The following is a 19,500-nucleotide window of genomic DNA, read 5'->3' as shown; positions in this document are numbered from 1 at the left end:
CCAGTCTGATAATACAGGTATAAAATAGCTGTACTAGTACTACAAGATTACAGTTGGGCAATTAGGCCCTTCCTGAATTAATGTGTGTTCACAATGTCAACTGAAAACATTTTAAGTCAGTTCTTTTTCAGTATAGTTTAAAAACATAGATAAATAACTATCATACTGCAGAACCAAATAGTGGTCTAAATTTATCTAAATAAATCAAGTACTGTGCACACTTCTACCTTAATTGAATGAAATGTTTCCACATTAAACACAATGTCCTGATAGTTTTCATTCTACAGTTATATATGGTTTATAATCTGAATTCGGTTACTTTGGCGAACATACCATTGAATAAAGACAAACACAGTGTCATCAAGGGACTTGTTATATTCTTTGGTCCTTTGGGATCATCGCATAGATTCAAATTTTACTATAAAAGAAATTCCAATACAGCCGATATTATGGGTTGTTGCCTGTCAATACGGACTCAGTCATAACCGAGTCTGCTATGATTTATGCTTGGTAGCGTTCTATGCTTCCAAAGGATCTTTTTGTAGATTTTATACTTCTCACCTTTCTGCTGTACTGAGCTTTCTAATTTTACCGATTCTCTTTTCAATTTAACCATTATATATTTATCAATTTAATGCGGTTGCGTTGACATTATGATTTTTAAAGTATTTATAATTTTTGTAGGTGGCGCAACTCGCTGTTTTGAATGTCACAACATCCCGAATCCACAGGCATGTGCAAAACTAATTGTATGTAGTTCGAATGAGGTAATAGTGACCTTTGTATGTATTATCATATGACTTACTGTACATGGTGGCATTCCAATGGATCTTCTTATGGATTTTATTGATTTTATTAATAACCTTTACCCTTCTAAATTTCTAAAATGGATTGGTCCATCATTCAATTTTGGCAGTACCACTTATAATTCAAAGGGGTGTTCATTAATCTTGGTCTGCACTGGTCGCAAAGGCAAATAACTTTCCACCAGTATGCTAAAGGTTAACAATAATATAGTATTCCTCTTAAGATAATGGATATTTGGTGACTGACATTAGTGAACAGGTGGGTGCAAGCTTAATTATCACGGCCATTTTCAAATAAATCTGGCCGTTTAGTATTAATAATTATTCAAATAACTATGCTAAACTTGCCCATACTTAAGTAGAAAATAGCGATATCGTGAACTAAATAATGGAACAATGGAAAGAAACAACGCGACATATACGGTATATATATATATATCTAAATTTGAAATCAAAAGGCTTTGACACTGGTCTATTTAAAGACGCACCAAATATTTCGTATTTTCATGATGGTAATTATGCATGATGCAAACTGACCATGACATATATTAGGCCAAGACAATAAGTTTAATGTCCTAACATTTTATTAAATGAATGTGGCAGTATGCACAGTATTTGGTGTGTTAAGTAGAGTTTAGACCACACTATATTTCTACAAGGAAAGATAGTTATTTATCAATATTTTTAGACCTATACTGAAACGCGATGCATGACATTTAGTCGAAAGACATCTCATTGAAAAGAGATTAACCGAATAAGTTTGCAAGTGATGTTGTGAAAACACATCAGTTAGATTGTCCATCTGTTATCATGCAATATAGCTATATTATACAGAATGATTTTCACGAAGTTCATGTGGGAGGACAAAGTATGTCACTAGGTTATGGTAGGTCTTTAAGGAACAGTGTTTCAGTATTTTAACTATACTTCAAAATGGTCTAAGAGAATTATATTTATTGTAAGCATACATGATATTTATATATTAAAGTTGAATGGGGAGTACTGCTGTAAATATGATAAAATAACTTTGTTTTAATCAATGAAAATCAATAAATATTTTACTTATTTTAAAAATAAAATGTTTTGAATCTCCATGAAACGGGAAAGATAAACGTATTTTACACTTTTTAAAAGAACTTACGAAAAGTACATAATGCAGTATATTTTAAGCATCCCTGTTTTTACGGTTCTTATAACGCTAAGATACAATAAGGTATCATGTTCAATGTTCGATATTCCTCAGTGTTGATTTTCCGGCCCTTTTGGATCATGGAGCCCATTCCAATATACTATAATAGAGTCTGCTTAAGCCGTTTCTAGTCTGCCTATATGTTGTTGCACACTTATAAAACAACAGACTCTTAAACTTAGTCTGTTACTGTTTTGCGCAATCGTATTCCATGCTTCCAAGGGATATTTTTATAAATCTTATCAGAAGTCAATTTTAGAATTATTTCGCTACTACATCACCGTAATCATTTCTTTTTATACCCGGATTTAAGAACATGAATGACTTAGAAAACACCAAACACTTTACACACTTTCATATTAGGAAGGCAAGAAAGAGTAAGTAGTGGCTTGTCTATCTTTAATACATATCACAACGCCTAAACATATACATAAGCCGAATAATAGAGCCACACATATATGAGCCGCGCCATGAGTAAACCAATATAGTGCATTTGCGACCAGCATGGATCCAGACCAGCCTGCGCATCCGCGCAGTCTGGTCAGGATCCATGCTGTTCGCTAACGGTTTCTCTAATTTCAATAGGCTTTGAAAGCGCACAGCATGGATCCTGACCAGACTGCGCGGATGCGCAGGCCGGTCTAGATCCATGCTGGTCGCAAATGCACTATGTTGGTTTTCTCATGGCGCGGCTCATATATCTGTACAGTTAAATCGGTATTACCAGAAAATTATTTAATTATTTATACATAAATATGCTGTACATGTAGAGTTTTCCTTTATAACATGTAAAAGTTAGTCTCCTTTAAGAATTCACATGTCTCAAATTTACTTTATTTGGAATATAAACAACGATATCCCTTGTCCATGTCTCATGATACTCCTCGGAATAAAATGATTTAATTTTTATTAACATAAAATACCATAATATCGCTATAACAACTATAAAGCAGAGGACTCGTAATAATAACTCCTTATGTGATTTCGGCACTCTCCAGTTTTTACGGACAGCCACGTGCACTTTTAGCTATGTTTACTTGCGAAGAATACCGAATTGCCTAATATAAAACTGTGCGTTTGATTCGACGTGGCGGGGCGGGATTTCGCGACGGCCCAGTGCATGATTGTTTGTGTGTTTGTTTTGGGTTTAACGCCGTTTTTCAACAGTATTTCAGTCATGTAACGGCGGGCAGTTAACCTAACCAGTGTTCCTGGATTCTGTACCAGTACAAACCTGTTCTCCGCAAGTAACTGCCAACTTCCCCACATGACCCAGAGGTGGAGGACGAATGATTTCAGACACAATGTCTTTTGTCAAATCGTCACGGAGAACATACGCCCCGCCCGAGGATCGAACTCGCGACCCCGCGATCCGTAGACCGACGCTCTCCCTATTGAGCTAAGCGGGCGGGTACTGCATTATTGTGCAGGATATGTAGTACATGTAACTACTGTAGCGTTGAATGTTAGGCGTTGGTAACCGATGATTACGGAATTAAACAATTATATTGCTTTGCCTGTTTTGCTAGTTTTTGAATTTACCATTGTTTGCATAAGTCAGAGATTAACCCCACCCCGCCAGGTCGAATAAAATGCACAACAATCACACGGAAATTGCCCAGTATCATTATAGGTTTATGTATACTACGTTAAGGTAACAGTCACTTAATAGGAATTGGAATAAGAAAACTGTCTTTTATTATGTAATATGATGATTACTTTTACTTTTTTATAACTGATTATAGCTACGTAGTTTTTGGATGTTTCAGTACTGTTTCACCGAACATTTTGTTACGAAAAGTGGAAGTATTTTATATAATAGTGGCTGCATGTATAACCAGGTAAAAGTAGATGGAAAACAAATACTTGAACTTTCCGTTTTATTTTTTATCATCTTAAAAAAGTAATGAGTACAACTACGTGCAATTTAAATGAACATTCAATTATTCAAATGTATGAACTATTTTATTCGTTCAAACTCAGACCAGAACATATAAACCTTTGAAACCTAAATACTAAGCCACCTACAATAATGAAATTAGCATTGATCCTCTACCTTTTTCGAATATAATTTATAATAGTGAGAAACAAAATTATTTCATTATTAAAATGAATGTTTTAACATCCATCGAAGTAAGCACAGAAGGTCTAACATTTATCTTTGAACATGGTATCAAAATTGATTAGATATTATTTTTTTAGCGTTGTAATGTCTTTCTAGACCAACTTCCTGGAAAGCGATCGAGTAATGTAACAAGAAGAAGCAGTACTGATATTTCAACGTGTACTGAATGTTGCCATGGTGATTTCTGCAACAATCAGGGGTGCGGAACCAAAGGTGTGGTAGATTTTAAAACAGACCTACCATTTTAAGCAAACTCATTTATTGGTGGTAAAAGGAAATTTGACCACCAATTAAAACAGGATCAGATTATTTGTTATTTGTTAAACTGTCTCGAATAATTAAATAAAGTTTTAAACTAATAAAATTGCTTAAATGTACCCTTAACCCAAATTTCCTACTTGAAAATATGAATAATAATTACATATAGTTTATGTAAACATAAAGTTAACATGTTTTGTGAATTAAATTTAAAACAATACTTACTTTTTACATGTATAGCTAAACAAAGTATAAATGTGTACCACCACAAAAACATTGAAAATGTTTTATCAAGCATCTATTACTGCATGGAGTTTGATTACGAATGCAGTAAACTGTTCTGCATAAACAAATGATTTAAATATTTAATAAAGTTATATATATATATATTTGATGGGGAGGCACTTTCTTCAGTTAAAATAAATATCTTCAGATATATTTTTAAATATGGGCATTGTCTTTCTTTAAATTTTTGTCAATTGTAATGCGTAATTTGTATCTATTTTCATATGGTACCTGTTCCGTTTGAACAAAATTGGACCATATTGTTTCCAGTGTGACGCACGAATGTAGCAGTCTGCTTACAAAATGAAGTAATTCATTTACAATTCGATTTTCATAAGTTATTATTTGAAAAGAAAACCGGTTGTAAAAGCGTGCAAAATGTAAAACAGGAAGTACAAGTGCGTGTCACATCTTTACGCCTTGTGGAAAGTCACGTAATTTTAAGCCATCTTGTAAAGATTTTCAAATTCGTCATTCATAAAAGACTGTTATTCTCATAAAAACTTATGATTTTAAAACGTACTCATTAAGACAAATGCAATGGTATTTTTAACTACAAAACCCCAGTATGACAAAACACATGCATATTTAATTCATTTACTATGTATGTACATTGCTGCTTTATACACAGCAAAAGTTTATTATTCCTTACGCTTTTTAAATAAAAAACACATGTTATACAAATACAAATGAAATGGCATTTGCTTTGCAGTTGTGTATATTTACAAACAAAACTATCGTTATTCATGTTGAATAGTTCTGAAATAGAAATTCTACCAATGCATAACTAAATGAAAGGTTAAGTAAGCAATATCTGGTGTCTGCTCAATATATTTGTACCTCTAAACATCTTTGGATTGCTATGAACAAATGTTTCCCACAATAAAGCGACATGCAGTTCGTCTCTTTTAGACATGTATGTTCATGTTAATAGTCTGCAGTCGGATCTTCAAGCCGTTGTCATCATACCCTTAGATACAATGTATATAGGGACTATATAGGAATCACACCGTCCGCCGTCCCTCCGTCCGTCCTCTGTTCGTGCCACATTTTCTTAGCTGCTGTGAAGAGTTTCATAAAACTAGGTCCAAGCTCAAGGCCACGTCTCCCTTGGAGGTAAAAGGTCATATAGCTGAAAGTTTGCAAAAAAATAGCATCAAATATTCATCTTATCAAGACGATGTGCAGGGTGCACAACCCAGGTCCCTAGGTCCAATCTCAATGGTCACGTCACGTTTGGAGGTCAGAGGTCAAATAGCTTTTATTCATGTCTGTCTGATGTCTTCTAAACTGCTGTGTAGCTAGCATCTACTGTTTACTTAACCAAGACGATGTGCAGAGCAAATATCACTGGTCACCAAATCTAAGACCTAAATCACCTTCACATGGAATAGTTTACATCTATTTTCACTCTGTATCTAAACCACTGGCATTAATCTAATAAAAATAGCTTCGTTTGTAAGCCTCATCCTCATGGGATGCATGGTGCATATCCTGGGTCACTGGGTCAAAAGGTCCAAGGCAAGGTCATGCTTAGATGTAAGATCATATAGCTCCAATTTGTGCCCGCTCCATATCTTCTTAACCACTGGAAGGATTCTGAAAAAATAAATCATAATTTGATGACCCTATCACGGCAATATGCAGAGTGTTTGATCACGAGGTCCAATGTCAAGGTGACATTTGAAGATCATAGGTCATTATCACAAAATTTTACTTTGAAATTCTCTTTATTAACGCTGCGTCTGGGGGTATTGATCGTCTAAAGTGATAGCTCTATTTATGTCAGCTTGAAATTTTTACCATTATTGTTTTCCTCTTTGATGTAATTAGCAGTTCAAAATAGTCATACAGGCTTAAAATCAATGTCGCACGGTGAACATGAGAGATCAAAGGTCGCGCAGGAACTCGTATGTCCATCTTTTACCTCCTAACTTCATCTAAAGGTATTAAATAACTTTTCAATAGTGTTTGAATTGATAAAAACGATGTGCAGAATCCAATTCACTGCCAGTATTCATGTTTAATAATTACATGAATTGATAAAGTGATTGACAATCACTATTGTACAATCACATCAGTGTTCAAGCAGGCATAACCTTGATCTCTGCTATACCCTTTTTTAACCCAAAAGGGGATAATCATTGTTGAAGTACATAGCACACGTACTTGCCACAATGTGATAAACACACTGGCCACAGCTTTATCAGATCAGGTTGTTGAACGTTTTCTAAGTGGTGAATTTTACGCAACATAGGTGGACAAAATGATATATTTTCGGTCTTGCAAGTTTGAATTTATACCATTTCTACCCATTTTATACCGAATCACATTAAAACAATTGGTGCACCTGGAGCCTGTTTGTTTAGCATATGTATTCATTTAGCTAAGATTTAATATATAAGAAAGGCGGGATCAGTTTAAAGATGTAAAATGTTTATGACTTATTTTGTCTTATGTCAGATTGAGTTTTTTATTACGAGGAATAAGGCTCGATACAGATCTCAGCTAACATCTATCATTTTCATTTAATTCTGTATACAGAATCCTTTAAATCATATTACTATACCGGAAATATGTTATTTTATCCATTTGCTCTGGGTACAATTCACCATTCAAAGCTATGACCAGTGTGGTAAAGTGCACAGTATGTCATTCAGACACTCTAGTTCCAGAGGTCATGGTTCAACTGCGAGGCAAACTCGGCAGGTGATAAATATTATGCAGATTACCCCATAATTTATTTTTTGATACTGCGATGTTTGTAGGATGCGGGAACAATAAACATCTAATGATTTAATGTTGAAAAGTTGTAGAAAATTCTCACGAAACGTTGCTTTTGCAAACTAAGCAATTTTCTTCACAAACTGAAAATCTGATAAAAAGCATGTATATTTTTAGATTACAATCATGAAGGCTACTGGATCGGTGCAAGGGATTTCCTAGAAACCAATCAGTTCTGATGGGTAAACTATGCCTCTCTTAATCACTTCGAGGCTGACTGGGATTTAGTACAACCTAATAATTATCATGAACGCCATGAGCCGAGCTGTACATACATGTTCAGAGATCCACATCATGATGAACGAAATTTTCAATGGCATGACAAAACTTGTCGAAAAAGCTTTAATTACATTTGTGAAAGATTATAAAGAATGTTGGAATTATAACATTATTTTATTAATCCTCCATATACATTTCATTTGCCAAATGTGACACATTTATGTTTGTCTTGACTAATTGATAAACTATAGTATTTAATAGCCTAAGTCGTATCTCGAATTTTATCGTATGGTCATTTAGTACAATTATAAAGAAAGACAAACGTTACCGATTTCAAGCAGAATATTGTTTCTTCTAAAATTTCTGATTATTCTAATTTAATGATGATGCATTAAAGGTATATTGAGCGCATAGATATTAACTTTAAACGTACACAACCCAAATCAATTGTAGCTAAAAATAGAAATAAAACTGTGTATGGAGTGCTTCATTTAAATGACAATAACTTGTCATGCAGTAACAACCTGTTAAAACACCCAGATATTTTAGTGGCATTATAGATTACTAAGGCTAGTTATACATTTATTAACTGTGTACTATTTTGTCTTAACACAGGTACAGCTGTTTATTGACATACATCTTTTTATTTAGTGTTTATATTTATGCTGTGTTGTGATTGTTCATATCCATTGTCATAAATAAAATTTGGGCCTCAGGTCTAATGCTTGCAATAGTATAAGGCTAAAAACACGGCTTTGAGACTTTATATGACTACAAGTAACATGCAAAATTTGGACTACTTATGCCAAAATTCCCAACTGCACCTTAATACAGACCTTATTTAGTAAAAGTAAAAAATAGCAAACACTGATACGTCGACAGCTCGGCTATGTTTACACATTTTCATCCCTCATTTTATTCTTCTTTTCTCTCAAACGCAAATTAACAAATACAGCGATCTCATTATTAAATACATTTGTAAACCTCGGTCATATGGAACAAGTAAAAGTGACTGTTTGTTAAAAAGTATTTTGCATAGTCATGATTTTATGTCATAACTGAGAAAACCATCACAGAAGAGAAACTTCATGGCAGCATACAGTATACTCCACCTTTGTGTTATGTGGATAGTTTGTCAGTAAGATTGCGTAGAAAACGACAGCTATGGAACCCAGAAAGCTTATTGTATGATTGAAATTATGTCCTATCAATAAAACAAAACTAATCGGTTAAAAAGGTATGACATAATTAGGTTTAGCGCATGTCCCTAGTGGGCATATTTTACTCGATCTTTCTTTTAGTATTTTATTGATGTTACATTGATACGCGTTTATTTCTTAATTTTATTTGTTTTGAAATTTTAAACAAATGCATAGTTCTTAACATATACATATGCAACATTACGGAATTCCTATAAGGCCATTTTGGTGTAACGTTACGATGCGGAGCAAAATATATAGTAAATATCCATAGGAATTGTTTTTCATAGCTTTTATTATCACTCTTGATAATAAAAGCTATACAATAATACTTTAAATTTAAACGCAGTTATATGTATATGTATAACTGATTATTCATTCTTCTTAAAAGAAACCTTTTCTTTAAATAGACTTTCAAGCAGTTCATTATCGTCCGATTTTGGGGCATGTTTATCACAGTAATCTAGTATTTAGAGCGATTCGCTCTCACTTCGATGATATGAACAAAACGCAATTTCTTAAGATATAATAACAGTAAATGTTTTGCTTATCGTAATTGGTGACATGTCTTTAGACTCTACAACTGAGGAGGATACTGAGTATTTTTGCTGTCAAAGTAAGCCGTGGTGAATGGTTTGCCAACAACTCAAACAGTTACTTTATTTTCAGAATATTTTGATAAAGCATTTCCTGCCTTAAAGATACAACGACTGCATTTAACAAATAAAAACACAACTAGCTTAATTTGAATAATCTGAAAAAAAAATCGCCATCGAATAATAATGTCATATGTTGGTGTTGCAGCCTGTTTCAGAGGATCATGTACAACAATATGATCATTGATCGATCATTGACTTATGTCCTTGCACTCTCTGTGACTGAGTTTATCAAATGTTGCCATCTCGCCGGCCAATTCGGGAGCTGAAATATATAACACATAAGAGAATGTAACAATGTGTACATCAGTTTGGAACATACCTCTAACATATTTTGGACTCGTTTACTTAATTCCACCCCCTTCTAATCCTCTGCTGACTGAAAGCTCATGTAAAACAACTACATGTATAGCGACCGGACGCGATCATCATTTGGCAATCAAGTCAGCATTACATGTATTCGAGCTTATGACTATTAGTGGGGCTCTTTGCCAGAAAAAAAATGTCATACACAAAGACCTTGGCAGTGGCTGTTACTTAATTTATCAGGGCTATAAGTTATGTACAGGCAAGATCGAAAAGACAAAGCTTTTGATACATACCTCTAACAAAATAGGTGTGATTATAAGACCCCCTGCTGTATCGAGTAGTACTTCGCTTTGAAAACACTTGCTTTTATATAATATTATAATTATGCCTCGACATTACGTTAACGATCCTTCTTTGGCTACATGTACGTTTCACAGGTAAAAGAACAAAATATTATTTTTTAATATATCAGAGTTATGTAAATGTTACAAAAATGATATTGCGTTACATATTTAACAGTTGCGTTTTGCATCTAGTCTCTTACTTGTAAGCGTTGCAGTTCCGTTGCTTCTTTTCACTGGATAACAACCCGCTGTCTATAAATGACGAAGTGTCTGCATTTTGCCCATCTCTTATGAATGGTCTTCTGCATTTTTGCGTTGACAGTAAGTGCGTAATATATTCAATTTCGCTAGTGTTTTCTCAATTGATACATGATCCAAAATTTGTTGTCCAGGAATATCTGTTACATCACTAAATGTTTGGTGTCCAATTTTTTCATGTCAAGCAAAGAAAAAGGAAAAGTGGTAAAAATGTGCAACAGTTGTACAGGGTCATACTCTGAAATTGTCAAGTCACTGCTTGCAAAATAAAACATAATATTTATTAATTTGTGTTTACACGGATGTTTGAGATGTAACATGGACATCGTGTGTTTTTGTCATTATTTCACGTTAACAAGTGTTGAAACTGTAATTATATTCATATAAATTGTCTTGCAAAACAACAGTATTTGATATTAACCATAAATATTAACTCTATCTTTACAATCTGTTGTTAATTTTCCAAGCTTCTTCCAAGATTTAACAGGACACTAAAACTGGACATTGAACATAACAAACTTCCTGTTAAAAGTAACATTTTATAGGCCATTTTGCTTTATTTGATAGATATTAAACCGATAAAAAAGTAAGCATAGTCACAACGACTCAAAGTAAGAAGAATAGCCAAACTAAGGCATTTTAAAAGAATATAGAGATGTAACCAGGGACACCAATTATTGCTCTGTGAACTTTTATTTGTTTGAATGTGGTTTTTATGTCTTTCCACAATATATTTCAATCATATCATGGCAGTTTACCAATACAGGGTGTAGAATTCAGCAATTAACTGGAACCTGCACCTTGTTTACTTGAGCATTACATAATTATCTATTGTTGCACTTGTAGACTTATTTATAGTGCCATGTCACATGTATTTATTGTAGCACTTAGTTTAGAACCTGCATCTTTTTATGTCATGCATGTGTGTGTCTTCCTGTTGTATGCACCTATTGGCTATTAACATCCCACTGTAGAATGCTAACCTGCTTTGTAACATATCTGCATGGGTGGCGGTCTGCATATTATCGTTTTAGCCATCAATCAGGCAACTTTCGAGTGCAACAAGACCTGGGGGTTTAGGTTAGGAGCAGGAAACTGCATTCATTTTGTAGTAACAGCTTCGTTCTTATTACTTTGACAAGAATTCGTGGCAAGTGGTTAACACTCTAGCTTGGGACCTTGGCTATATTTTCAATGGATCTTCAATGTATATCATCATTAATACTAAATTAGCAACATACATTAAAATTACTTAGTAGATTATTATCCGATTAGCGGATTTTATGCTGGCTGTATCTTGCATTATATAAGGTACTATACTCTTTTCATGCTGTAGACAAATTTAACAAGCTTTGCAAACAGCTTGGATCCAGACCAGATGCTGATTAAATCGGCATCCGGTAAGGTTTCAAGCTGTTTGCTACTCTGATAATATTTCTTCCCATTTTTGGAGCAAAATGGATGAACTTTGCAAAATTAGCAGGCAGCATTTCTAGCAGACGAAAATTTCCAAGCATGTTTAATGTCGAGTCTGAAAGTTGGACTCGATATTCTTCATCACCCTGTTGTGTAGAATAGATACAATTGTAATAACTGATTTATATACAGTCATTATTTGTGTCAAGTCATAGCTGATCATTTAGGACAACACACTGTGATATAGGTTTTAAAGATTTTATTCCATAAACATGTGTCAAAATGTAAATTGCAGTCTCGACAATTTCAGTCTTTGCAGACAAGCAATATAACATATTAACCAAACCATGTAACTAGTCAGTTATGAAAAACATAAAATGAAACGATTGGAACATGAACAAAACAAACTACCAAATTGCTTTAAGATTTGTTTCACGTTATTAGCAGTTTTGATCGTTTACATCAGTAGATGTATGTTTATATGAGATTTTCATTTATTTAAATTTTATATCGTAATATACACGTGTCCCCATGACTTTAACTGATGGTGGCTCAATACGCCTACAAATGTGATGAAATTCCAAAAAGAATGCTTTTCCTGGATGGACCACAGGGAGGCACGAACTTTCTTAAGGTACTGCTCCCAAACCCCAACTTCTGGCAGTGGCTGCATACCAGATGGAGTCTGCACAATCTGAAATTAGTAAAACAACATGTAAGAAATATTTGTAATGAAAGATAACATCTGAATGTTGTCACACAACTTCTGAAAGTGATTACTGCTTAAGCCAAGGGTCATAACCAGTATTGCCTCCTCGATCACTTCTTCCGCACAGTCTGAATTAAAAGAAAACTTGCTATCTTTAGTTGTTTTCTTTGCTTTAGAAGGATATGGTTATGAATTATTGTGCACCATGAACTGACATAGAAATTTCATGCAAAACTTCCCAGGATTGGGCCCCATAAAGTTGGGAGAAGAGTGGGTTGGTGTGTGAGGGGCAGAAGGGGAGATTTTATTGTCTGGAAAATATGAATAAGTCTGTAAATAAGACATGCAATCAAATGTAAAAAGAAAAGTATTAAAATTGCACAAGCTGATTGCTGTCTGGTGAGCATAATAGGACCATCATGGTTCTCTTGTTTCATCAGGGTATCATTCGACAGTATTTTCAGTAAATGGTGACTGCTAAAGATCAGGAACCAAGCCTTAACATTCAAAAATGTTTCAACATATGAACAACCTTCAGAAAATAAATATCACAAACTGTGGATCTAACCTGTGACCTCAAAATCATAGGCAGTGGTTAGCTAGCCAACACCTTTTCAAATGAAGGAAAACCATAAACTTAAAAATATAATTATCAAAAAGAACAAAGTAACAAACAATAAATGGTGAAAGGTAAAATAACAGCAGTAAAGTAAATTAATCCTAACCATGCTGGAACTGATTGCTAGGTCTTTGCATAACAGCTTGGAACCAGACCAGAAGCCAAGTTACTCTTCTGGTCAGGTTTGCCTCTCAGTCGATATTTTCTCCAAGTTTTAAGCAAATTGATAGAAATTTTAAGTGAAGCAGATGACAATTCAAGCAGACGACTGTTTATCCAGCATGGTGCGGTTAACTTTCATAAATTAACAAGCAATAAATACTGAAGGGTAAAACATCAACAAGAAAGAATTTGGCAACTGCAACCTGGCACTTACAAAACAAGGTATATTCACTTTTCCACAGCTGGCAATAAGAAAATCACCAATCCTGTACCTAAATAAAAGCAATTTAAACTTTCTAAAATATATTCATGAATGTATTTTCCAAATGTGTCTTCACACTTCCATGTAAAAAGAACTGGAAACCAAGGGATACTCAGTTAAATAAACATTCGTTTTCATACTCTTGTTTGTTTAAATTGGGATTTACGCTGCTTTCAACAATATATTTCAGTGATATCACGGTGGTCAGCTTATGCACCTTTCCTGGGCAAGATGACCTACATCAAAATTGTGACCTTTGTGACATTTAGTGTCAATAGTTCAATTCTTTATGCCAGACACAGGGTGATCATAAAAGCTCCTCTAGAAAAACAAGGTTTACCTTATAATTGATCTAATGACCTAGTATCATGACTAGTCTCAAAATTGTGACAAATAAACAAAAACCTTGAGACCCAAGCAATAACAATTATTACCAAAGAACTTTAACCTTGAATCATTACGACTAAGCAATCTTTTGAACTTACCCTGGATCTGGGCTTTGCTCAAGCTCTGTTGACTTGCTTGATTTGGAAACTGGATACTCAATGGGTTCAAAACCTCGTTGTTTCCTGGGTTCAAAAAGTGGTGACTTGTTACGTTCAAGAGCAGGCGACTGTCTATGTTCATGAACTGGTGCGTTACTTGATTTGAGAATCGGTGACTTTATAGGTTCAGTGACTGGCAACACACTGGGGTCAAAATCTGGTGACTTCGACTTGCTTGGTTCAAGAATTGGTGACTCGCTTGGTTCGAGCACTGGTGACTGATTGTATTCAAGATGATTCCCTGGGTTCGGGAGCTTGTGTACCAATGGATCTGACAACTCGTTCTTTGCTGTGTTTGGGTACTGGTGACTGTGCTCAAGAACTGGTGACCTGCTAGGTCTGATAACTGGTGACTCAGTTTGTTCAATACTTGGTGACTCACTGGTGTGAAGAACTGGTGATACCATGGATTTGTGAACTGGTGACTCGTCATGTTCAAAAACTGGCGATTTACTGGATCTGTCAACTGGTGACGCACGCTGTTCAACACCTTGGGAATTACTTTGTCCAAAACCTGGTGGTTCCCTGGGTTCAAGAATTGGTGACTTGCTACGTTCAAACACAGGCGAATGTCTAGGTTTATGAACTGGGGAGTCACTAGGTTTGAGAATCGATGCCTTGATAGGTTCGATAACTGGCGACACGCTGGGGTCAAGAACTGGTGACTTTGACTTGCTTGGTTCAATAAGTGTTGACTCTCTGGGTTCGAGAACTGATGACTTATTGAATTCGAGATGTGGCAATTTGCTTTGTTCAAGAACTGGTGACATGCTAGGTCTGATAACTGGTGACTCAGTTTGTTCAATACTTGGTGACTCACTGGTGTGAAGAACTGGTGATACCATGGATTTGTGAACTGGTGACTCGTCATGTTCAAAAACTGGCGATTTACTGGATCTGTCAACTGGTGACGCACGCTGTTCAACACCTTGGGAATTACTTTGTCCAAAACCTGGTGGTTCCCTGGGTTCAAGAATTGGTGACTTGCTACGTTCAAACACAGGCGAATGTCTAGGTTTATGAACTGGGGAGTCACTAGGTTTGAGAATCGATGCCTTGATAGGTTCGATAACTGGCGACACGCTGGGGTCAAGAACTGGTGACTTTGACTTGCTTGGTTCAATAAGTGTTGACTCTCTGGGTTCGAGAACTGATGACTTATTGAATTCGAGATGTGGCAATTTGCTTTGTTCTGGAGTTGAGCACTGGTGACTCTCTAGGACCAAAGACTGGAGTCTAAGTTTTCAAGGGTGATGACAGTAAGTCAAGACACTGCGTTAAATTCCACACACTGTCACTAATGGTAAGGTATCTTCTGCATCCATTAAATCAGAATCAAAAGAAATGTCAATATCTGCATCTGACTTAATGTCAAGTGGCATCAGTGCAACAAAATGATTAACTGAAAAGTCTTTTTCAGGAACAATTTTTCCATGTATGTTTGTCCACATGATATGAACTGGCTCTTTGTCACAATCCTGTTCTTCGAATGGATGAAACACGCGATGCATGTCATTCCTTACTGTGTGACTTCCATAGTTTGGATAAACAGATACAACGGGACGAGACAATATATTGGCAAGGCTAGCCAACTGCCACAGACCCATGTATGAGCCGTTTTTAGAAACAGAAAGAATTTCTTCGTTATATATCTTTTTGATGCTGTTTTTGTTCAGACGATTTCCCGTATAACAATTAGAGTAGGAAGCAAATGTCTTTGCAACTGAATGATTTCCCTCAGTATCCATTCCCCTCTTCATCAAATTGTCATCTAAATACATATCTGCATTCTTAGATAGTTCTATTACAATTCGTTCTCTCATTTCTTTATATTGATTTTCATTTCCATAGGCAAACAAGCTTGCTGAGCGTGGTAAACAGTTTCCATCAGCTGTAATGATTGCTGGATGAAGTTTGTCTGATTCCATAGGAATGTCATTTGGGAGCAAAGTCAAGCTGGTCATATCAACAGACTTGGAGGTGTTGACAAAGGTTCTTGTTTCATAATCTGGGAGTGGACCAAATTTGTTGAAGTCTTCTGACCCTGATTTATTGGTTTTGCATTTCCCCTTGCCACTCTTCTTTTGTTTCAAAGAGGTACCAGGCTCCATACTCTGTTTGACAAGGCTGTGATATTCCCATTCACCAACATGTGACTCATTGTAACACTTTCCCTCTTCCGCCCCTAAACAAACTTTGCAAAAGCAACTTAAAAACCTACTTTGTACTACTCCCGGCGCAACTCTTCTGACATGGTGGACCTGGCGAGTCCCTTTCAATGTCTTCAAATCTTTTGGTAATTGGCTTCTCTGGACCTCATCCACATAGAAGAAAACTCGCTTCTTGTGTTCACATTTCTCGTTTGTGTGCAGAGTAAGATTTTCATTGCAGAAGTTGTATAATGCTTTGGCGGACTGTATTGTTCCCTTTCTGCTTCTGACGTGAGTTTCCGCTTGTTTCTTAATTAAGCCACCTAACGCATCACAAGGTGATTTACCGTGTCGTGATCCAAAAAAAGCTCTCTCCATTTTATGTGTAATAGTCTCAGCTACATGGAAAAAAGGAACTTTTGACTTAAACTGAGCTGCACACCCGTCAGAAAATTGTATCTCTTGTTCAACCTTGACGTGACTTGATATGTGCTCAAACATGAGCTTCGAAAAGAGGTTAACTGCCATTGCGTCATGATTCAAATCATCTGAGATGAAAACTGCAGATTCCTGCACAACATCTTCACAGTCTGGACATTTGTAATAAGCGATCATGGGGAAAACAGATACCTGGCTGTAACTGTAGTAAGCTGACTGGATCTCGTCTTGTGAGACACAGCGGTAGTTCTCGGAGAAATCTGCTATGGTAACAACCACATTTTCAGGGACATTCTTTGAAATATCATTGAACTGTTTGTATTGCCACCTGGCGGTAAACAAGTGAAGAGCAAGCATTTCCAAGCATTCAAGCAGTTCATCAATTAATGCACTCAGGCTTCCTTTTTCTTCAACTAATATCTGACGTTTAACTGATTTACTTGCAGTCCCAACCAAGCCCAGTTTCCATTTTTTCCAAGTATGTTCCTTACTATCATCTGCTTGAATAAGAGGATTTAGAAAAGTTTTTAGCTTGCTTGTCCCACATTCCTCACATTTTCTTTCAAGACACGATCTTTCACTATTGCCGGTGAGTTTGTCGCACAATGTAATGGCTACTGCATGATACTTGCTTTCTATTTCAAGGTCAATTTTGTGGTATTTCATAGCTTGGTTTATGGAATCAATTTTGAATTGTGCGTTCAAGCAATATTCGCACAAACATGACATAAACTTTTGATGCTTCACAGTCAAAACTTCTTTCGGGCGGAGTTTCCTAAATTGACTTAGACTCACTTTCAAATCTGGATTTTCATTTAGAAAACGTTTGTGAATTTGCTGAATTGTTTCAGTCAAGACCTTTTTCTGATTCAAACTCTTATTGCTGACAGTTTTTTTGGTTGGAAGGGTTACAGATTCATACTGATAAAATGTTTGTATATTCTCTACTTTGCTTTCTGAGAAAGCATCAGACCTTTTCAACTGTTCAGTTTCACTATCGTTTTCTAGAGCTGATACTCTTTGCCAGTATTCCCACTTTATACCTAAAGCCCTTCTCATAGAGTGTTCTGCTGTGTATTTTCCAACAAGGTTCCGTGTGAATTGTTGGTACTGTTTTCTCCCTTCTTTGCAATGTTTTTTCTTCAGCTCTTGAAGAGCATGTTTAACTCTCGACACAACTTTGCATTCAATATCTCTTTTAGACCTCTCTTCAGGTGACAGAACAAGCCCCTTTCTCATTAATAACTTCCTCCGTCTTGGGGTTGAATTTTTAACAGCATTTTCGATAGTGTCTGCAAACTTTTCAGCTGTTTTAGGCAAATACCTTCTGCTTTGAACTGGGGTTGAAGGTTCATTTGATTTTGCTTCTTAAAAAAAACTTTCTCCTGGATCTGTACTTTGCCCGCCTCTTTTTTTATTCATAGACATCCTGTCTTCGTCTGTCATATGGCTCCTTTGTTCTTGCTTCTTTTTCCTCCAGTAATCCCTTAATTTCATTATTTTTTGTCTAGTTGTGGGCTTTTCCACAATACCTTTTTCTTTTTGACGCTGTCTATATGCTTGCATTCTTAGTTTAGTTTTTTCATTGTATATTTTGCGCTGTTCATCAGTTAATGACTTGCGATACCTTCGCTTGTCTAAACTGTCTTTTCTCTTGAACTCTTCATATCGATTTTTGTCTTGGAAAAGCTTCTTCCTGAATGCTTGATAGCGGTCTTTTTGTGACAGCTTGGTGCGAGCTGTAAACTTCTCTTCTTTCTGCGCAGGTCTGAGGTTAACTCTAAAGGAATACCTAAAATCATCAAAAGAAAACTAGTAATCCATGAGCACCGTCATCTCTTATACATTATATATATATATATATATATATATATGTTTAATTATGATACACGAAGTATGTCTGCAGGTATTGAGTACAACTTAACATGCATGTATTATGATAAAAAATTTTAATGTGTGGTCCAAAGTTACAAGGCAGGCAAATTGACAAACAGATGATGCCAAAGTGATCACTATACGCATGATGTCAGCCTGGAACCTGACAAGACCCGGAGTTAATCCATGTCTGGTCTGGTTCCAAGCTGTTTGCAAAGGCTGTAATTTCGGTTCCATCATTGTAAGGGTTATTATATAGTTTTCATTATATATTAATGCATTTTGTTTAACTTATCAAAACCCATATATACCGTGATCTCTGTGACTGGGGCTCATTCATTATGTTACACTGTGATTTCTGTGACTGGGGTTCATTCATCATGTTACACTGTGATGTCTGTGACTTGGATTCATTCGTTCTGTTACACAAATGCACTGTCCTGAAAAAGGAATGAGTATGTTAAACCTTTTGTTTTAGCTAAATAAGTTATATAGCAACAGTGACCATGCGCTTTATCTGAGAGAGCTTACATTTTGTTTGTTCAAACTTTAACTTGAGGGCCTATGTAATTTATCCACTATAACTTTTGGGTATGTAAGTAATATAGATCCTAGAGAACTTGATCATTCTGAAATGAAGTGTCCAAGTTGACAGACTGCCATTGCTGCCACGTAATACTTGGCAACATTTCGGATGGCGGACATGCAATGTAAACCCTTTGCATGCTGGTAAAATGGTGACTAGACACTGATTAAATGTGCGTCTGGTCTGATTCCAAGCTGTTTGCAAATGCTGTTAGTTCAGTTTCAGCATTTTAAGGGTTAATATATAGTTCTCATTATACATTTATATATTTTGTTTAACTTATCAAAACCCATATATACCGTGATC

General features: G+C 35.6%; 1 protein-coding gene across 1 annotated transcript; it reads right to left on the bottom strand.

Moving 5' to 3' along the window:
- Positions 1 to 15,343: 15,343 nt before the first annotated feature.
- LOC123539851 (uncharacterized) lies at positions 15,344 to 19,173 on the bottom strand. The gene is made up of 2 exons (XM_053535597.1): positions 18,920 to 19,173; positions 15,344 to 18,525 (listed from the first exon to the last, which is right to left on the bottom strand). The coding sequence occupies exon 2, from the start codon at positions 17,970 to 17,972 to the stop codon at positions 15,423 to 15,425; it is 2,550 nt and encodes an 849-aa protein (XP_053391572.1). The 5' UTR covers positions 17,973 to 18,525; positions 18,920 to 19,173; the 3' UTR covers positions 15,344 to 15,422.
- Positions 19,174 to 19,500: the final 327 nt, after the last annotated feature.

This window comes from Mercenaria mercenaria, unplaced genomic scaffold, assembly GCF_021730395.1.
Source record: "Mercenaria mercenaria strain notata unplaced genomic scaffold, MADL_Memer_1 contig_4943, whole genome shotgun sequence".
Classification (NCBI taxonomy): Eukaryota; Metazoa; Mollusca; class Bivalvia; order Venerida; family Veneridae; genus Mercenaria; species Mercenaria mercenaria.
This window is presented reverse-complemented; position numbering and strand designations above follow the sequence as displayed.